The sequence below is a fragment of the Sceloporus undulatus genome, chromosome 2 (assembly GCF_019175285.1).
Source record: "Sceloporus undulatus isolate JIND9_A2432 ecotype Alabama chromosome 2, SceUnd_v1.1, whole genome shotgun sequence".
NCBI lineage: Eukaryota > Metazoa > Chordata > Lepidosauria > Squamata > Phrynosomatidae > Sceloporus > Sceloporus undulatus.
In genome coordinates, this window is record NC_056523.1 from 207559360 (window position 1) to 207580589 (window position 21230).

At 41.7% G+C, this 21230-nt stretch overlaps 1 protein-coding gene across 4 annotated transcripts in view; it reads right to left on the reverse strand.

Moving 5' to 3' along the window:
• PALM2AKAP2 (PALM2 and AKAP2 fusion) overlaps positions 1–17544 on the reverse strand; it is a 325590-nt gene extending 308046 nt beyond the window's left edge. For all 4 annotated transcript variants that reach the window (XM_042450171.1, XM_042450170.1, XM_042450169.1 and 1 more), the window contains exon 1: positions 17124–17544. In XM_042450171.1, the coding sequence (XP_042306105.1) occupies positions 17124–17168 (45 nt within the window). In that variant the 5' untranslated portion in view covers positions 17169–17544. The remainder of the gene's footprint in view (positions 1–17123) is intronic.
• Positions 17545–21230: the final 3686 nt, after the last annotated feature.

A 21230-nucleotide genomic window follows, 5' to 3' on the forward strand; every position in this document is an offset into this window, starting at 1 on the left:
AAGAGCTGGTTGAGATTATTATTATTATTATTATTATTATTATTATTATTATTATTATTATTATTATTATAGTTTATTTCTAAAGCGTACACAGCACTGTACATACAAAATATGTTTGAGATAAACATTGATGTGTTAGGAGATTCAGCTGTAAATCTGAAAAAATAAAGGGAGACCGGCTGGCCATGAGACATAATCCAAAGTACACACTGTGGTGATGTCCACAATGTGAGCTTTGAATCAGGACATCAGAATCTTACCTTTGAAATTGGAAAAAGAATAATTTACAAGTAAACTTTTTATTCGTAACTAGATTTTTCCAAGCTCTTGACAATCCTCTGTAAAATCTGTATACAGCAACCTTCCTGAATGAAACTTCCCAAACTTTAGTCCTCAGGGAATTTTAAACTTGGATTCCCAGAAACCTTGGCCAGCAGTCATGAATTCTGGGAGCTGAAGTCCAAAATATCCAGGGGAGCAAAGTTTAGAAGCCACTGCTCTAAAACCTGCAAGTCAGATGTTCTGTCTCTTATTGTCAATTGGCTAACTGAAAGTCACATAGCCATTCACTACTGTTTGTCCAAGATGTGAACACTGCTCTGATGCTTAAATTGTAACTGTTAAAATCTCCATAGCTCCTAGTCAATTGTTGGAATATTACCCTTCTATTGTTATCGTGTACCTTCAAGTCATCTCAGACCTATGGCTATTCTAAAGTTAACCTATCATTGGATTTTCTTGGCAGAAGTTGTTTAGAGGTGGTTTGCCCTTGCCTTCCTCTGAGGCTGAGAAAGGGTAACTTGCAGAAATAATCCAGGTTGACATGGCTTTAACTGCCCTGGCTCAGGGCTAGGGAATCCTGGGAATTGTAATTTGTTGTGACAACAGAGGTCTCTGGCAGAGCAGGCTAAATATCTCACAGAACTACCATTCCCAGAATTCCATAGCATTGAGCAATGGCTGTTAAAATAAATGCAGCCAAGTAAAGTAAATGCAGCTCAGGCAGTTTCCATGGCTGAGCGGGGATTAAAACCGGGTTTCCAGTATTCTAGTCCAACATTCAAACCACTGTAATGCACTGGCTCTCAATGGCCTTACCACTGCCAAGTCCAAAATATTTCATCAATTAAGAGTCTGTCTTCTTTGCCTTCTTGGGAGGGAAAGCTGGATCAATGACTGAAAAGCTGCTGCTTTTTTTGAGAAATCCTGTTTCACTTCAGATTTCAGCACCAGTCTTGAGTTTAGAGGAAAGCCTTTAATCTTCCCATGCTTTTTCAGTCATGCTTTGTAACTTTTCACAATCAGTTCTCTACCTTTGGAGGTGAAATGCATATTATTATTGGAAGATGCTCAGATTGTAAGTAAAGCTAATTGTACAGTGGGCCCTTGGTATCCACTGGGGTTTGGTTCCAGGACCCCCCATGGTTACCAAAATCCATGGATGCTCAAGTCTCACTAAAAACAGTGGCATAGTAAAATGGTCTCCCTTATATAAAATGGAAAAATCAAGATTTGCTTTTGGGAATTTATGTATTTTCAAGCTTGAATCTGTGGATAAAAAATCCATGGATATGGAGCGACAAGTTTATGTATGTGTTACAAAGAAGACTGAGCTGGCTTTTTCTCTCTGCTAGACTCTGGATGTGGATGGAGGGGTGGGAGAGTGACTATTGTCCAGCTTCTGTCTTGCCAGTTTGATTACTCTGTTTGAGAAAGCCAGTACTATCTCTCACATTTCCCAAGAACTTTACAAAGTACAAGAGGGCAGGTCTTTGCTCCATGGAAATTACAATCCAGATTAGAGTTCAGATAAAGCATAAATTAGGATAAAATGTCCCAAATCCCCTCAGTAAGCATGGACACTGGTCATGCTGACTGGAGAATTCTGGGAATTGTAGTCCAAAAAAGCAACATTTCTGAGCTTTATGTAAATTTAACACAGGGGAAACAGTGTAGAGGCCATGCACACTGTTTGAAAGGAGACAACTATCATGTGACTTCCCCTTAATACACTTTTCTTAAAATAACAACTTGTTCCAACAAAGAGCTCTAGTTTATGGTAGTTTTTTAAAGCTCTGGTTATGTCATGAGGTGTAATGGAATATCAGTTTAAAGAACAATCTCAGGTTGGAGTCTAATAATGTGTCCTCATAATAGGGCTCTTAAGTGATATCAGTGTTAATATTCCTTTCAGAAGGAAATATGAAGTGAGCAATGTAATGACTTTGACAGCCGATGGCTGAATCTAGGCTGGTGGCCAAGTCTCACTGTGTTTTGGACTTGTGTGTGTGTAGATGTTTCAGTACAGAACACACAAACCCTTACTCAAGCCTTGTGTAAAATGTAGCACACTCTTCTGTCAAATACCTGAAAGCACAGAGCAGGAAAAAGATGGCATTCTGAATATCATAAAAGGATTAGGCACCAATGTTTCATATATGCACCCTGAACACTTGATCAGAGATGTGCATGCATCCACATTATGCTCAGACTCAGGCTCGGTACAGACTGGCACTATGCCTTGGCCTGGAGCCAATTATAGGGCTTGGGAGAGCAGAGTGTCCGCACGCTCCCAAGCCCTACAACGCTATCTGGGCACCATTTTGGTGTGCGTGCATTTACACAGCATGTGCCAATGACATGCCTTGTGCACTGCATCCAAACAGTGTGGTGCACAAGGGACATCGCCATGCCACTCCAGGATGCTAATGGTGCCTTGGCAGTGGCAGAGAAAGGAGCCACGTTTCACAGCTCCTTTTTCTGGGTGCATCATTGCCGCGATGTGTGGTCACCACAGCAATAATCCACAGGAGAAAGGGGCAGCATCTTGCTGCCCCTTTCTACCCCTCTGTATCCTCCCTCCATAGTTACCAAATGAACAGAGATAACAAATCTCCAAAAACACCCTTTTATTTTCAATTTACTAAATATTGCCAAAACCAACAGCAACACCCTATGATTGGCTCACAATCGTGAAGGCACACAACGGCAATCCAACTTTAGAATAAGCAAGTACAGGCTTTCACAGTCTAGAATTAAAACCTACTTTTGTCTACATGATGAAAGAGACAGCTATAGGAGTTAGTTGAAAGGTTGGCAACTGAATTGAAGTATACATGCAAAAAAGAGAAAAAAGGCCCACTTATGTTCTAGGTCTCACTCACAGTTGCTTTAATAACAAAGCTGGAGTTCTTGAGAGAGAAATATAACATAACAGGATACCCTTTCATCTTGAACTTGAAGAGAGGAAAGTTCAGCTTGAAGAGAGAAAACTTCTTTATGACATGGCCTACACCTCAAAGGGGTGTCATTTGGGGAAGAGCAGAGCCTCCTTTCTTAATGCATGTTGCTTTTTTTCTGACATTTAATATATCTCAGAGAAGACCTTTTGAGTCTCACTGTGGAGTTTGATTTCCTCAACAAAACCCTCAACATGGCACCCAGTGGCGTTTCATTTATTAATTTATGAACAGCCCCAGTGTTTATTTACTTAAGCTAAGAGTTAGGTTTATTAAAATACACAAAGAACATTAAGATTGTAATCTGATATACAAGGGTGGGGGTGGGGTGGGGGAGATGGACATTGGCCTAAACTCAATTGTGAGTCTGATTGAGTAGATCTACTAAATCAATTTCTCAGAAGTAAGTCAACACTTCATGTATATACTTGACAATAAGTCGACCTCATGTATAAATCGAGGGCAGGTTTGGGGGCCAAAATTATGGATTTTGAATTGACCTGTGGATAAGTCAAGAGTAACACTTAGGGGCATGTAACAAAGGATCTAAGGAATGAAGCAAAAGAAAACAGCGTCAAAGAACTTACAAAATTCCAGGAGGCATAACTGTTTATGCTCACACTAAGGCTGGATGAATGAGAGAGTAGAGGAGTGTCAGTGCTTCATGGACAGATTATGCCCTTTCCTTTCACCAGGGGATGGTTCCAAAGTAAGTACAGTGCTTACATTGACCCATGGATGTCGACTTGGGTGAATTTTCTGACTAAAATTTCAAGACTTATACATCAGTGTATACAGTATATAAATCCTATTTATTCTATGGCTTTACTCATTCGATTTAGACTAATGCCTAGCTCCCCCCACACACACACACACTTTATCTTACTTCTTCTTTATTTCCCCCCTATTAGTGCAGAAGTACAAGTTTTATTTATTTTAAAAGAATTTTTAAATTCAATTTTCAGTTTGGTTAACCAATACATTACATTTTTTAAAACAAAGCTTCAGAAATAGCCACTTGAAGTTGCAGAATGGGAGGGGGGTTTACTGGACTCTGGACTACACATCCCATCAGCCTTAGCTAGCATTGGCAATGGTGAGAGATGAGGGGAATGGAAAATCATCCTGTCTTTTAATGAATTTTAAATAATTTTAACCCTATAGATTGTTTAACTTTGTTTGTGTGTAGTATATTTTTTAATCTGTATTGGTTTTAATAATTTACAAGCCAGTTTGAGTCCCAGTACTGGAAAAAGAAGCTGGATATAAATGAATAAAATTAATCATCATCATTATCTTCATCATCATCATCATTTAAGCATTCTTCAAAGCATTTTTTGAAATAGAGATTGGAGGAGGGATGGAGGTGGTGCTAACAAGATCAAGCCACAGGTCTGTGGATATCTTGCCTAGGAGAAGGGTCCCTGAAAATGCCAATTTTCAAATCTCTACTCACCTCTCCTTATATGGCAGGACTCAGGAGTATTTGAAAGAAGGTATGAGCAGATGGGAATGGGAAGGGCAGCTATGAAAGAACGAGATAAGATCCTAAAGTGCAATGATATACAACTGAGCACTAAAGTGCGGATCATTCAAGCCATTATTTTCCCCATCACCATGTATGGATGTCAGAGCTGGACAGTTGAAGAGTGAAGAAAGCTGATAAGAACAATATAAACTAATTCAAGATGTGGAGCTGGAGAAGAGTGCTGAGGATACTGTGGATAGCCAAAAAGTCAAACAAATGAGTCCTGAAATAGATCAAGCCTGAAATCTCCCTGGAAGCTAAGATGATGAATTTGGGGATCTCATACTTTGGCCACATCATGAGGAGGCAACTAATTAGAAAATACAATAATGCCAGGAAAAGTGAATGGATATAGAAAGAGAGGACTACCACACACCAGATGGATGGACTCAATGAGGGATGTCACATGTTTGCATTTGCAGGATCTAAGCAGAGCAGTGGAAGATAGAGGGTCTAGGAGATCAAGGTCACCATGAGTCGGAGTTGACTTGAAGGCAGTTAACAACAACAAATGAGCAGAGAAGTACCATGTACTGGGAAAGGGCATGCTCTCAAGTATCTGGGACCACTGCCATCAATGGCTTTGTGGAGAAGTACCAGCAACCTAGTCAGAGTGTTTGAGATTACTGCCTTGGTACACTTGCCATTAGCTGACTTAATTGGTTAGTGTTTATGATCACAGTAGAGAAACGTATGGGTCTCCATAGGTTACTAGCCTAGCCAATAGTGAAAGATGGTAGGAACTGCAGTCCAACTCCTGGAGGACCACAAATTCCCCGTCTCTGGTTTACAGAGTGCTTTACAGAGTACTGTGTGCCATGTGGAGTGGTGCATGGCATCATGGCACCTTAGGGGTGGAGTCAGTGCATCATCTGGATGCAATGCCCTGACTCCTCCTGCAGGCTGGCCTTTCAGGCCGATCTGTACAGACCCCTGAGCAGCTAACTTGGGAACCAGCCCTGGCTTTGGCAGTATTTTCATCTCCTTTTTCATCTCTGATCATGAAGACAGAACAGGTAGAACCTCTGGACAATTGGGGGTCATTCTGGAGGAGTGAGGAGCACAAAGGAGTTTTCTTTTAAAAACAACAACACACCACAATTCCAAAGCACCCAAAGGTTAATTGGAATGTGTGTATATGTGAAACCAGAGAGCATGAAACATTGATTCCACAGCAGGGAAACAGGATGCTAACTGAAAGCAATCTACTATTGCCATCTATTGCAACAGGAGCTATCCAAGAGGGATAATGTAGATAATTACCTACATGATTGGAAGAAACATTGGCACTGCTTTTGTAAACTTGTATATCTCTTGTTAGCCTGAAAACAACTTTTGTAGACTTTGATACAAACCAACTAGCAGAACCGAAGTTTAACTGTGACCATGGTATTAAGCTGTATCAGAAAATGTGTATGAATGGCAACACGGGTTGCCAGGTAAGGAGCATCCCAGCCCTTGTGATTTTGGGGACAGCTCATAGTGATGTCACATGAGAGAGTGCTTAGTAATGTCATTATGTAGAGCTTTCCCAACCTCTACTTTACAACACACACACACACACACACACACACACACTTCTCAGCTGCAGTTTAACACATGGGATAGTATGATGAGATTTTATAATGCAAAAAGGAACTTTGTTCTAGGTTTGTAGAGGCTGATGAATTCCACATCTAGATTCCATGTTTCAGTAGTAATGTTTGATTTCACTAGTAATGTTTGGTTAACAGAAGCAGATGTGTGAGAGATAGAAAATGCAGTAAATCCTCATGTAACAACGTTGTTGTTGTTGTTGTTGTTGTGCCTTTTGATCAATCAACAGAAAGAATCAGGGGAATTGCATGACATTGAAGCTGGATTACAATATAGATTTGGTTGATTCAGCCTTGATTTTACTCACATCTTCCATGGTGAGGAGTTTATGGGAAGGAAGGAAGGAAGGAAGGAAGGAAGGTGAGTAATCTGCTACTTTTTCAGAATAAAAGGGAGAGAAAACACAACTCTGAATGTATTGCCTCCTCTGCATACACACAAATGTACACACACTCATATAATTTCACTTCTTCATTATGAAATCAGTTTTAACTTCTTCCCATTTTCTCTTTAAATACCTAGGTTGCTTGATCTTCTGGCTGCAGCTGCAGCAAACAAATGAAACGTGCTTTAATCTGGTTTTAATCTTTCAATTGTTTAATCTCAATTAACTTTTGCATCTTGTAGATATTAAAAACAATTGGTTTTTCATTTGTTGCAAGCTTCTTTGAGTCCCAAACGGGGGGGGAGGTCCGATAGAAATAAATATAACAACAACAAAAACAACAACATCTGAGGAAGTAGACGGAAGTCTACAAAAGTTCATGCTGCTAATTTCTTTCTTTCAGTTAGTCTCAAAGGTGCTACAAGATCTCTCTATGTACTGATTCTACAGACTAACATGCTACATCTTTGAATTCTAACAACATTTTGGCTACTGTAGGACGACCTACTGGTGAACGACCACCAATTTCTTTTAGTTTCTTTCATATTTTTTTATTTATTTAGGGGAGTAAAAAGAAGGAGGAGAAACTAACAACTGCTGAAGAGGGAAAGTCTTGGAGATATTTAGCCTTCTCTGCTAGGAAGCTCTGGTGCCCCCCACCAAACTAAAAATCCCAGGATTCCATAACATTGAGCCAAGGAAGTTAAAGTCGTGTCAAAATACATTCTTACTGCAGGGTGGCAGGAGTGTAAGTTCCCAGAGGCTTTTGGGGGGTAAGCATAGGTTTTATATATTTATTCCTGCCAATTGAAGGTGAATTGCAATATAGATTTGGTAACCCTAATGGTAACTGCAAGTAATAATTCAAGAACTGTTACTTCTGGAATCATTTTCCTTCTTACATGTATCTATCTGTGTGTCTAGGTTCAATATATATGCATTACGTAAGCTGATTTTTTTTTCAGTTCAAGAAAATGTCTATAAAAATGGATACAAGCTTTCAAGACCTCAAAAACTCTTCTTCACAAAATTTGCAGGAAGGAGCTGGGGGGGGGGGGGGGGAGAAAAAAAAAAGCCCTAATGGTATTTTTGTACTTTTTTGGTGGCCCGATAAAGATCCCACCTTAGTTTAGATTTGGGGATTTTTCTGGTGGCCAGCATGGCTACCTCTCCACTTTGCATAAGACAGGATTGCTAACTTGTTCAAGGTTTCTTTTAACCTCCACAGCATTATGTTGTTGTTGTTGTTGATGATGTGTGCCTTTCAGTCGTTTCTGACTTATGGTGACCCTAAGGAGAACCTATCATGGGCTTTTCTTAGCAAGATTTGTTCAAAGAAGGTTTGACATTGGCTTCCTCTGAGGCTGAGAGCATGTGACTTACCTAAAGTCAACCAGTGGGTTTCATGGTCAACCTGGGACTCAAACCCTGGCCTCCAGAGTTTTAGTCCAATGCTCAAACCACTGTGCCATATACACAAGCTCAAATCCCTTGCATCCCCATGTAAAAGAATAGATAAGGCATAGGACAATACAGTAGCTGTATGTACATAGTGGTAAATTACAAGATGTTAAGTGGCATGAAGAAATACTGAACAAAGACTGTTCTTTAGCCTTTAGAGTGGAAGGCAAATTCTGTCTCCTTAGCTATCAAAAGTCTATTTGGATCCATCCAGAATGACAACTGCTATGCAACCGCCAGGCCTCCTTTCTACACCCTTGGTCTATATATGTCTATGTGCATCTAAATGACATGTGTTGACTCAGAGGACACTGCTCTCTATAAAGCAAGCTGTAACTTACAGCTGAACTTACAGAAATCTCTGCAGCATTACTGCTGTTAGTTTTTGTTTTGATGGTGACAAGAAGTGTGGAAACGGGACAAAAATGAGCTAGACATGAACAGAGTCGAGATCTCCTACTATGAGAATCACGTTAATGGATTGATTATTAGGAGGGCCAAGGTCAAAGTATGAGATGCCTTGATTAAATCATCTGTCATGTCGCAGTGGTCAACAAAGACCAATCTCTTGACATGCTCACAAGATGACTTGCATCACATCCCTTACTGTTTCAGGAGTACCTAAACAGTGTACTTCAAATCAGCACCTACTAACTTAGATTTAGTGTTGCAGCCTTGGCAAAGATAGTGTCAAATTCAAGAAGAGTTTAACATAAATCGTATTTACATTATTAAACAGAGAAAACATCACGGCCCTAAAATCCAAAATGTTGTGTATTTCTGGATCAGATCACACATTATGATCCAAAACACACTGCAGAAAAAATCTAGTTTGAGACTGCTTTAAGTGCCCTGGTTCAATGCTGGGGGATTCTGGGAACTGTAGTTTTGTGGGACATTTAGCATACTCTGTCAGAGAGCTCTGGTGCCACAATAAACTACAGGATGCCCTAGCACTGAGCCAGGGCAGTTAAAACAAACTCAAACTGGATTATTTCTACAGTGTGTTTTGGTTTTATGTTTCTAGAGTAAGTTACTTTTAAGAGCATGTCTAAAAATGTAAAGTGAATGAGGTGAATGTTAGAAAAAAGTACCGTATAGACAAAGAGTTAATTTCAGGTAATTCCAGAGTCTACTTAGGTCTAACCAACAAGGCAAAATCTCCCTTCCCCTGAACTGGATGAAACACATACCTGCCAACATTTCACAGATGAAGAAAGGAACATGTGTGGCCAAGCAACATCAGAGAGTGGTCAAGATGGCAAAGGCTATTTATGAGGAAGCTAGGAAAGGCTGCAGCAGTTTGCTTTTGCCTGAGCCTACAGGGAACAGAAGGAACCCCCCTTCCTCTTTTCTCCCCCTGCTGAGTCAAATGCAGTTTGAACTTTTGCAGTTTGAATTCAGTTTGCAGTAACTCAAGTAAGGGGGAAAGTGGGAGGAGAGAGAAAAACTGGGGCATGTTAAAAACAGCTGAGAAAGTGAAATGGCAGAAAATTAATGGGGATTGTCCTTGCCAAATCAGGACAGTTAGAAGATGTGGTTTTATTTTAAGTTTTGAAATCATGCTGTAAACTACCTTCCATCCAGACCTGAGAAAAAAGTGGGATATACTTCATATTCATACATACATACAAGCAACAAAATTCACAAGCAGCGATACCTTTTTGGAGCCAGCTCCAAAGCATAAAATACATCATGCGAGTTTTCAAAGCTTCACTGGCTTCTTCATCAGGTAAAGATGTTTTAAAAAATACAGGAATAAAATGCTGATGCTGTTAAGAGTTTCAGGCCTACATGCTGCTTGCAATATTGTCAGTTAAGATGGCACTGAAGGATTCCAATATAGGCAGAGGCCACTTCAACTACTGGCCCTTTGCTGCACGGCCAACACAGCTACCCCTGTGATACATACATACAGTTCATAGATGTTTTGCTTTGGCCTTTAAACCAAAGCAATACAACAAAGCATGAATAAAAAAAAAACCCCTAGAAGCTGTTGGACTTCAGTCCTCAGCATTCCTCATCATTGGCTATGCTGGTTAGGGATTGTTGGGACTTGCAACAACATCTGCAGGGCCACATTATTCCCATCCCTGGTTTAGAACAAGAGTTATTTCGTACCATCCAAGCCTTTACTCGTTCTTTTGGTCATATGGTCCAGTGTGAGAAATGAGGGTGCAGTACACCACAGGGGTTTTGTGCTGCAACATAGGAGAGGTTGAACTGGAAATTCCATACTCTGAATGAAAGTTGTATTGCTGGAGCACATGCTAAGGGGCAACTTGGCATCTGCTGCCAGAATCCCTGATTTGAGTCCTCTGGTGCTTTACAGGTCACTAAGGCTGGCTATAGTGCTCTGCAAGCATGCCCTCAAACTGTCCCTCTTTACTTTAGTTATTTGCTTGAACTGAAAAAGGTATTTTGCACAAACACACACATACATTTTGAATCTAAAGAGACACAGACAAGACAGAAATTACACTGCATTGCTCTCAATTGATAAGATTTAGGAGTTAGGGCAAGAAAGTCCTCTAGATATTGCATACCCTTTAACAGTCTCAATTTGGCAGGGACAATCCCAATGAATCCCATTTCCCCCCAGTTTATTTTAAAACAATTTCCCAAGTTTTTCCTCTTCTCCTTGCACTTCCCCCTTTGCTTTCTTCATGTCTTGGTTTTCATCTGTGGCTGCATCTGCATAGCAGAAATAATCTGGTTTGACCCCACTTCAACTGCCATGGCTTGAGGCTATGGAATTCTGGGAAATGAAGTTTGTTGTGGCATCAGAGTGGAGCCACCACAAGCATACTTTTTAAATGTATGCACTGTGTGCGGAGGTTGCATGTGCAGCCATCTATCAGTGTGAGGATGATGGAGTCCAAATACTCTCTGGACATTCCAGAAAGTGTAGCCAGAGTAAAGAATGATACATAAATTTACTAGAAAGAAATCCTTGCACATTTGTCACTTTTTCGTCAATTTTTATTCTGCCTTTATTTATATACTTTTTTCTCTCACTTTGGTTTTAAACTGCACTGCACAATTATAGCAGTTTGATCCCACTTTAACTTGCATGACTCCATCTTCTCTCTGTTAAAACGGGTTAGTCCACCCTGTGTACTGCAGCATTGATGCTCCCTAGCAAAGAATTCTAAGGACTTCAGCTCACTGGATTACAAATCTCAGGATTCCATCACATTGTTCACAGTAGTAGTTAAAGTGGGATCAACATGCTATAATTGTGCAGTATGTTCAACCTAGGTCCGTTTATTTGCACCCTTGTTTATGAAAAGTTGCACCCTGATTTATGCTTGTATTTATCGGCATTGCGGCTATTTGTAACTGCCGTTGTTCTTACAATTTTTTAAAGGAGGGGAACAGTTAAATTTGCTTTTGATTATTGGATTGGTATACCGTTTTGGCTATAATTATGTAGGAAAGAAGGATGGATCTTTCCCTGGCATGTAGAATTCCCTTTCATAATTGGTACACTTTGCACAGAGGGTAGGATGCTAATACATCTGCATGAGACACGACTCAAAATAGGTGTTCCTAGTTCAACATAACTGTGAAATAGAACCCCCAATTCCATTTATTCCCATTTGTGTCCATATTACAGTTTATGCTGTGTCAATACATGTCTATGCTTTTTATGAGGGGCTGAACTTTATTGCTTTACTGTGATTTTGTTATATTTGTATTATGTTAGTATGTTTTAAGCTGAACTGTGCAGCATCTGTAGAGAAATCTGTTTTAGACCATGTTTAACAAATAGATAAGATTTCAGTGCATCCAGATCTCTCTATTGATTGTGCCTTAGGCAAGGAATTTTAAGTGCTCTTTCCCACCTTTCAGCTATCCTTTAATGTCTCCTACCAATCTGCTCTGTTACATCTTGGGTCCCATTTTGGAATAAAAGTGGGAAATAAATCAAATAAATCAAATCAGTAATAAACAACTAGCCTGGTTTTTAACTATTAAATCTTAATAGTGACTTTTTAGTGCAGGGTTGGGAAACCTATGACCATCCAGATGTTGGTAGATGCTAACTCCTATCACATTACGAATGATCAGTGGCAGAGTCAATCTGAGATATTTTCCTACCTGTGCAAAAGTATAACACATACCCTACAACACATAGGAGTTTATCAGACAAGGGGAATTGGAAGTACAATCCGATGGCAATTTGAACGCAATCGTGGGGTTTAACGTTATTGCGTGATAACCCACTACACACAAATTCGGGCAATGGGAAGTCAGCCCGAACGCAATCATGTGGTTTCACATTATTGCGTGATAGACTGCCACATGCAAATTTGGGCAATGGCATGCTATTTTCGGGCAATGGGGAGCCAGTTCGAACGCAACGCGCATTCACGTAATTGCGCTAAACTAGTGACTTTAATTGAATGCGTTCTGGCCCCACTTTCTTTTCATTCAAATTTAAGAGAAATTCCTCCTCTTTTGATAAACTCCATAGAGATAAAAACTGGGACACATGTGGCCAAACAATATCAGAATGTGGTCAAAAAGAGTGTGGGCAGGTAACAACAGATCAAAAGTTATTAATGTGGCAGAACACACAAAATTAACAGAGAAGCCCTGGAGTATATGTAGCAAGTTTAGGAAAGCCAGAATAAAAAAATGAACAAATAAAACTAAATGGGTCTGGTAGAAGGGCAAAATGCCACCCCTCCTCTCCGTCTGGCTAGTTTAACTGAATGCAAAACTACTTTTCCTGCTTTGAACTCAGTTTGCAGCAACTGAAGTAAGATGGTGATGAAGGAGGAAAGTGGGAAGAGGAGGAGAGAAACTGAGACATTTAAAAAGCAGCTGAGAAAGTGGGACGGCAGAGGATTAAGTGGGACCACCCCTGCCAAATCAGGACAGTTGGAAGGAATGATAACATGTTGCCCATATCACTTGATATTAGCAAAGGAAAACTAGTGTGATTGTTGAATCCTGCCTCAACATTACCAAAAGGATAGTGTGTATTCACATAACAGAGGACAATTGCATGGAGGAAGCTGGGTTGGCTGCATAGCACTCACAGCTTTGTTCTCCAATAACTCACTTCTTTTCTCCAGCAGTTGTTGCCTGAGGCAGCTGCCTTTGCCTAATGGTAGTGTCCACCCTCATGTGACAACACAAGTTCCCCAACAGTGGACAGAGCTTGGAAAAATTAATTTTGTGGGTTATGACCATCTCTCAAAGTGGCTGAAGGATTCTGGGAATTTCAGCTCCTAAATGTAACTTTTCCAAATTATGTCCCTTCCTTAGCACCTCATTAAAGACCATCATATATCCAGATCAGACACACAGTGAGGTACGAACTCCATGTAGTGGACTGGTTTGCAAGGTTTTTCTTTGGAAAGGAATCCTTCTGTGTGAGATGAGGATATAGGAGAGTACTTTTTGTCCCTCTGCTTACAGTTTCTGTGCTTTGGGGGTTTCCACTCCAGTTTGCTTCACTGGTTCCCCACCCTGGCATTGAAACCCAAATGATCAATGTCACATGTAGCTTGGGTCCCCCATAATGCCTCCACATAAAAGGGCTTGATTTTTTAGACGAACAGGAAAGCATCTTCCCCACATCTAAATGGCTAAAATATTAAATCCTTTAAATCATCAAAGACTTTGTTCCCTCCAACCAGTGCACCCATTTGATGTTCTCTGGGAACCATTTCAAAGGCTTTAATGCCTAGTAGGTCTGCATATTTTAAATAGAAAGGCATATATTAGTGAATTAACTGGCCTAAGAAAAACAACCTCCCTGAGCAGCGAGAGGAACAGCCATTCCTGCGTCTACAGAGGAAATATAGAATCCATCTGTGGGCAGCTAGAGTAAAACACAACATCTGTTGATCATTGGCAACAGCCTGGCAGAGTTCCCAAAATCCAAGCCGCCACAGTCATTTCCCCCCCTGCCTTCTCACTTCAGACCTGAGATGTGCAGACGTCTGCTGCACAAACCAAGCCCAGCCCTTTGGAATCTGTTGCTTGGCTTTATTCAGCAGATTGGCTGAAGGAGGAAACCCTCCTTATGGCTGTGGATGAATCGTCTGTGTGCTACCTCAAGGGCAAGGTCAGACAGGAGCATGGAAAGCACAGCAGTGTGGTACATTGGTGGGGAGGGGGAATACTGCAATGGCACGATTAACCATAAACAGCAATATCTCTTAGGATCAGTTGTAGATACAGAAAGCCTCATTCAAAGAGAAAAATAACAGAAAACACCAAAGAGTTTCTAAATATTAAAACACTTCCCACCCTCTTTTACAGAATTCTGCTGAAGGAGGCTAGATGCTTGATCCCAGGCCTGAAAAGAAAATAGGATTTTGATTTGTGGATGATATAATCAAACTTGGAGTGGCTATTTATGTTCTGGATCTTTCGTTGGCATTGCTGTGTGCTTTCAAGTTGTTTCTGATTTATGGAAACCCTAAGGCGAACCTATCATTGAGTTTTCTTGGCAAGATTTGTTTAGAGGAGGATTGTCATGGCCTTCCTCTGAGACTGAGAGCATGTGACTCTCCCCAGGGTCACCCAGTGGGTTTCTTAGCTAAACGGGAAATCAAACTCAAACCATGACTGCATGCTGGCTCTCCTTGATCTTTTACCATACCTTTTATTTTGCTTGGAGCAAATGAATAAAATAACAACCCGAGTAATTTCCCTATGAAAACTTGGGAGGACAAAGACTTCCCTACAAATCCAGTTAGGTTTTCCTTCTCCTCCACTCCCCAATAATAACCCTAATAGGATCTGCATTAAAAGTCAACCCCATACTTGCCCCATTTAACTCTTTGGAACAGTGCCCAAGATGTCAGGAACAAAAGGTGTGTCTGTCATATGGTGGTACAGAGGTGGTGAAAGTGATCACAAGCGTGGATTTTTAAGTAGCTTTTTATCACTGGGAAATAGACTTGAGATTGTTCCAACAGACATTAGAACTGTGACTCATCATTTCCTTGCTCAAACCATTTTGTGGTTCCTTTTGTCCTGCATCTGTGATTCCCAACATTGCTTCCCTAGGTGATGTCAAACTTCAATTCCCAGAAGCGCTTGACAGTTTGGCCACTAGCAAGGGATTTTTGGAATTGTAGTCCAAAAATATGTGGATTCTAACGGTTGGGACCCCTGTGGAAATTGCTTTGACATGTGCCATTCATCTTTCAGGCTAGCATGCTAAGATTTAAACTTTATGCTAAAACAATGGATGTGTGAAGCACTTTGGAAAGAGATCTTGTTTTTGGATGGGTTTTACACCTGGAACTCCTCTAGCACATGTTTTCTACTTGGCCTAATGTTTCTGATGGAAAGTATTAAGATGAACAAGCAAACTTCCAATTCCACATCAAAGCAATCAGCAATTTTATCTGCAATCCTATAGCTTGTGTGTGTGTGTGTGTGTGTGCGTGCGTGTGTGTGCGTGCGCGCCTTCAAGTCACCTGTCCATGGTGGTGGCGCTATGAATTTCAGAGGGTTTCTTAAACAAGGAATACTTTGCCAGTTCCCTCCTCTGAAAAATATATGCTATAGCACCTGGTTGGTGGTCTCCCAAGTCCTAACCAGGCCTGACCCTGCTTAGCTTCCAGGACCAGACAGGGTCTGGTGCATTTAGGGCATTTAATTATTATTGTTGTGTGCCTTCAGGTCGTTTTCAAGTTATGGTGACACTAAAGTGAACCTCTCTTGGGGTTTTCTGGGCAAGTTTCATCAGAGGGAGTTTGCCTTTGCCATCCTCTGAGGCTGAGAGTCTGTGACTTGCCCAAGGTCACCCAGTGGATTTACATGGCCAAGCTGGGATTTGAACCCTAGTTTCCAGAGTCATAGTCCAGTGCTGAAGCCACTACATGCTGGCTCATGCAGCTCTCCATATCATGTTGGACTACAGGTTCCAGTAGACTTAGCCAGTGTAGCCAGTGATGAGGAATGCTGGTAGCTGCAGTCCAAGAACAACTTGAGCACCGCACAATTCCCATCTTTGACTTCTACGTCTACACACATGCATCTGACACTCACACTGCCATCTTCTGTCTTTCAGCTAAATTCACAAAGGTGCTACAAGATTTCTTTACATACAGGTTTCACAGATTCAAAGGTGCTACAAGATCTCTTTACATATAGATTTTATGCCTATATCTTTGAATTCTACTTTGGAACAGATTTATCTTCTAAGCAGACGTACCTAGGGCTGCACTATCCATCCTAGTGAAAACAGGACTTTGGCTTCATTCATAACATGACCAACCGGAACGAGTGCAGTACAGTTTGGGATTCCAACCCAACCAGTCCAAGTCTGGAATCAGAGAAACACCTGCACCTCTCTTTAAAACCAATGCCAGATCATCCAGCATTCTTGGAAAGATCCTCTCTGCCAGCTCCAAGACATTTATGTGCGAAGCTAACACAACACTCACAACTTTGTGCTCAGAGTACACAGGATGCCTCATCCCCGCTTACTTTTATGCTTCCAACTGCCAGGTGCCCAACCTGAGGGCCCCATCTGTCTCTATGGCTGCATCCACACACTGCAGAAATGATCCTGTTTGAGACCACTTTAAGTGCCCTGGCTCAATGCTATGGAGTTCTGGGAATGATATTTGGTTGTGGCACCAGAGCGGACCACTTAAAGTGGTCTCAAATGGGACCATTTCTGCAGTGCAGATCAGGCGTAAAAGACAACCCTTGGCCAACCATTTGTCTTGCCAGACCATCCAGCAAATGGTGCCAAGGAAGAAAAGTCACCTTAAACTCAGCCCAACTTACCCAGACTCTAAAACCCAACCAGACACAACCCAATGCCCCCTGGGCAGCAGCTTCTCTGCTGGCACACATAATGCCCAACCCTCTTCTTCCTCCCCATCCCCATCCCCAGACAAAAGAAGCAACCCAAGTGAAGCAGACTTACTGCAATGGCTTGCAGCCTCTCCTTGTGCAATTCAGCCTCCGCCATCCTGGGAGAAAAGAGGCAAGAAAGATGCAGCCAAGAAGAGTCGGGTGGAGGAATGTAGCAGAGAGGAAGAGAGAAAGAGAAGACACTGCAGCCTGCGATGCACAAGCCAGGAGTCTTTTTTACAAAGAGGGGAAAAAAAAACCAGGCAGGATCCCAGAGATTATATATATATTTTAAAAAATGATGAAGCAGATGCAGGGGAAGAAAACCACCGCAGAAGGCAGGCTCACAGGGAGATGCTCATTGGAGGTTTGACAGGGTGCCTGCCTTCCAGGTGGCAGGGTGCTGCTGCAGGGCATCCCTGCTGCTGGTGGTGCTGCTGCCAGCCCTCCTCCAAGGGGCAAGGCTCGCCTGGCAGGAACTCCTGGCTGTGTGTGCCTTGTGTGGCTCTTCTTGACGTCTCGCTGCCTGATGGCTCCTCCTCTGCCAGGGCTGGGTCACACTCACACACATCATACACACCCACAGCCAGCCAACCTTGAAAGCAGCAGAAGCAGAGAGACACACACAGAGAGAGATCGGAACCTGCACTGAAAGAAGAGGGCAGAGCCTTCCCACCATAGCCCCCCAGCCTTGTAAAGGGGAAGATCCAGAGAGGGAGATAGGAGGAAACCAAGGCACAGGAGACAAACCCAGGCATTTGGAGATGGCTGCATTGGAAAGGATTTCTTCTCTCCCCTCCTTCACAAAAACCCATGCATACTGGAGGGATGAGAGTTGGAAGAGACCCCAAGGGCCATCCAGTCCAACCTCATTCTGCCATGCAGGAAGACACAGACAAAGTACCCCCAATAGATGGGCATCCAGCCTTCGTTTAAAGACCCCCAAAGGAGGAGACTCCACCACTCTCCAAGGCAGTATATATCCAACTGTTGAACATCTCTTACTGTCAGGAAGTTCTTCCTAATGTTGAGGTGGAATCTCTTTTCCTGGAGCTTGCATCCATTGGTCCGGATCCTGTTTTCTGGAGCAGCAGAAAACAAGCTTGCTCCATCTGCAATATGTCACCCCTTCAAATATTTAAACAAGGTTATCATATCACTTCTTAACCTTCTCTTCTCCAGGCTAAACACCCCCTGCTCCTCATAGGGTTTGATGGCTTCCAGACCCTTCACCACTTGGACACATCTGGACATATTTATTTTATTATTCTTATTTATTTAGAGTATTTATACCCTGCTCTTCAGCCAAAAGGTTCTCAGAGCGGCTTACAAATGGTCAACTAGACATACTCAGCTCCCTAATGTGATGCTCCAGCTTCTCCACATCCTTTCTGAATGGTGGCGCCCAGAACTGGACACATTATTCCAGGGGAGACCTGACTAAGAGCTGAGTCCATTGACTGTGTGGCTTCCAGGAGGTGTGAGGTACTCCGGCTGCATCCTCAGTGCAGAAATAGCCCAGTTTGACAGCACTTTAACTACTCTTGGTCAGGTCTCCCCTGGAATAGTGTGTCCAGTTCTGGGCGCCACCATTCACTTTAACTGCCATGGCTCAATGCTATGGCATTCTGGGAACTATAGTTTGTTGCGGCACCAGAGGATGATTTAATTTTAAATATATACTAAGACTTGCCACAGTTTTTTTTAAAAGCAGAGCCAGCATGGTTGGCCAGTGGCTTAGGTATTGGACTAGGACATTTGAGAGGCCAGGGTTGGAATCCCCCCTTAACCATGGAAACTCATGGGCAAGTCACACTCTCACAACCTCAGAGGAAGGCAAGGACAAACCCCTATGAACAACTTCTGCCAAGAAAACTCCATCATGGATTCCCCCTTTGGGTTCCCATAACTCAGAAATGACTTGAAGGCACCCAACAACAACAATGACAATAACAATGACAACAGCATTATCATCATTATCAGGCTCCTTATAGAGTCCTAAGAGAACTGTGACAGAAAGGTACATGGTCTAGGAAACCTGTATCACTTTGCTTTAATCTCCCTCTTTGACTGTGAGTCTTTGGCAAACTCTCCCAGAAGAGCATGTGTGTGTGCAGCTACCTTGGAAAAGACATAGACATGCTGAACCTTGGGAGCAGGAAGTGTCCTATAGTCAAGCATAACGGTTTGATGCCTTGGGTTTCCATTGTGCCTCTGCTCAAGTGGAAGCAAGAATAAATGAGAGGATTGCACTGCCAGCATGTGTAATGTGGGCAACTCTAAGGCAAACCTACCATGGGTGTATGTGGGAAGAAGACTTATGCAACCCTAAGGCAAACCTATCACAGGGTTTCTTCAGGGGGGGTTGCCATTGCCTTACCTGATGTTCAGAGTGTGTGGCCTGCCCAAGGTCACCCAGGGAATTGAGCCGGGATTTGAACTCTGGTTTTCAGCATCATAGTCCATTGCTTAAACCACCACACAAGGCTGGCTCTGTTTTAAGGAACAATAAAATAATGCAAGAAACATATCCCAAAGACAAAGCCACCAGACCACCTCCTTCAGACGTGTTGGACAGAGCACAATGGTTTGCCAAGACAATTCAGGATCAGATGTGCTCATGTCAGACACTTTACCATGTAATTCATGATAATTTTCCATGTAATTCACTTAACCACGTAATTCATGTAAGGCACTTTACCATGTAATTCCTCCATCCACCCATTCATATGTTCATAACATTTATATCCCTGCTTGTCTCCAATGAGCTCAGTGTAATTCCCCTTCCTCTTTTATCCTGATAATAGCCCTGTGACATACATCACACCTGAGAATGACTCAGTCAAGCTCATTCAGAGAGTGTCACGGTTCATTTGGGATATGAACCTAGCTCTCCCAGGTCCCACCCCAACACTAACCACTACACCACACTGCCTCCATGTAATTTACTCATTGCATGTGCATTCCTGTCTGGCAAAGCACAATTATTTCCCACCCATCCCCTCCTTTAGAGCCATGGTAGGTACATGATCAGAAATCTTTATAATGACATTTTTCAGAATTAATTTTACAGAAATCTTGGTCCTGTTAATATCAATGAATATATAATCAATGAAGATGTTTTATTGTTTGTTCATTTATTGTATATTGTTTTAAAGTGTCTTAAACATTTTTTATCTTTTTAAACTATATTTTATACTTTTAACATACAATTGCTTTTAATATTGCAGTAATTTGACTCTGCTTTAACGTACTATTTTTGTATGCTTTTAATTATATTGTTTTATAATAATGTAATCTGCTCTGAGTCCCAGTTTTGAGGAAAGGGTGGGATATAAATAAATATAATGATATAAGAATAATTCAGCTGGACAACGCCTTTTTGGCAAAGATGGCACAGAAGGCTAGTGCTCTTTATAACTTTTCCCTAACAGTTGTTGTTGTTGCTGTTTTGACTGCTGTTAAGTCAAAGCTACTAATATGCTAAACAGCCTGTCTGATCTTGGAAGCAAAGCAGGGTCAGCCCTGGTGAATACTTGGATGGGAGAGTATCAACAAATACCAGGCGCTATAGGCTATATTAGAGAAAGGGACTGGCAAAACTACCTTTGAGTATTCCTTGCCTATGAAAACACATGGAAATTTATGGGGTCATCATAAGTCAACCAGTTAGTTTAAGGCATGCACATATACAGGATGCCTCTACACTGTAGAAATAATGCAGTTTGACACCACTGTAAGTGTTGTAGCTCCATCCTATGGAATCCTGTGGCATGTAGTTTTACAAGGTCTTTAGTCTTCTGTGCCAAAGGGTGCTGGCCCCTCACAAAACTACAGATCCCAAGATTGTGTAAGATGAAGCCATAGCAGTTAAAATAATGTCCAGCTGCATTATTTCTACAGTATAGATGCACCCCCAACACACATAAAGGTGCAGTCCAAGATGCTGAACCCCAAATCAACACCCAAAATGGATGCACCTTCTCAGTAACATGGAAACAATTTGAAAATATGTTTCTATGATCCTCCCTTTCCATATCCTGTGAACTGGCTATCACCTTTATTTTATTTGGATAGTAGGATAGCACTTACCTTTTAATATGCTTACTCATTTCTTAGATACACTATTATATGCAATGCAATAAGTTGTCGGCAAGAATGAACAGGGCCACATTGCTTC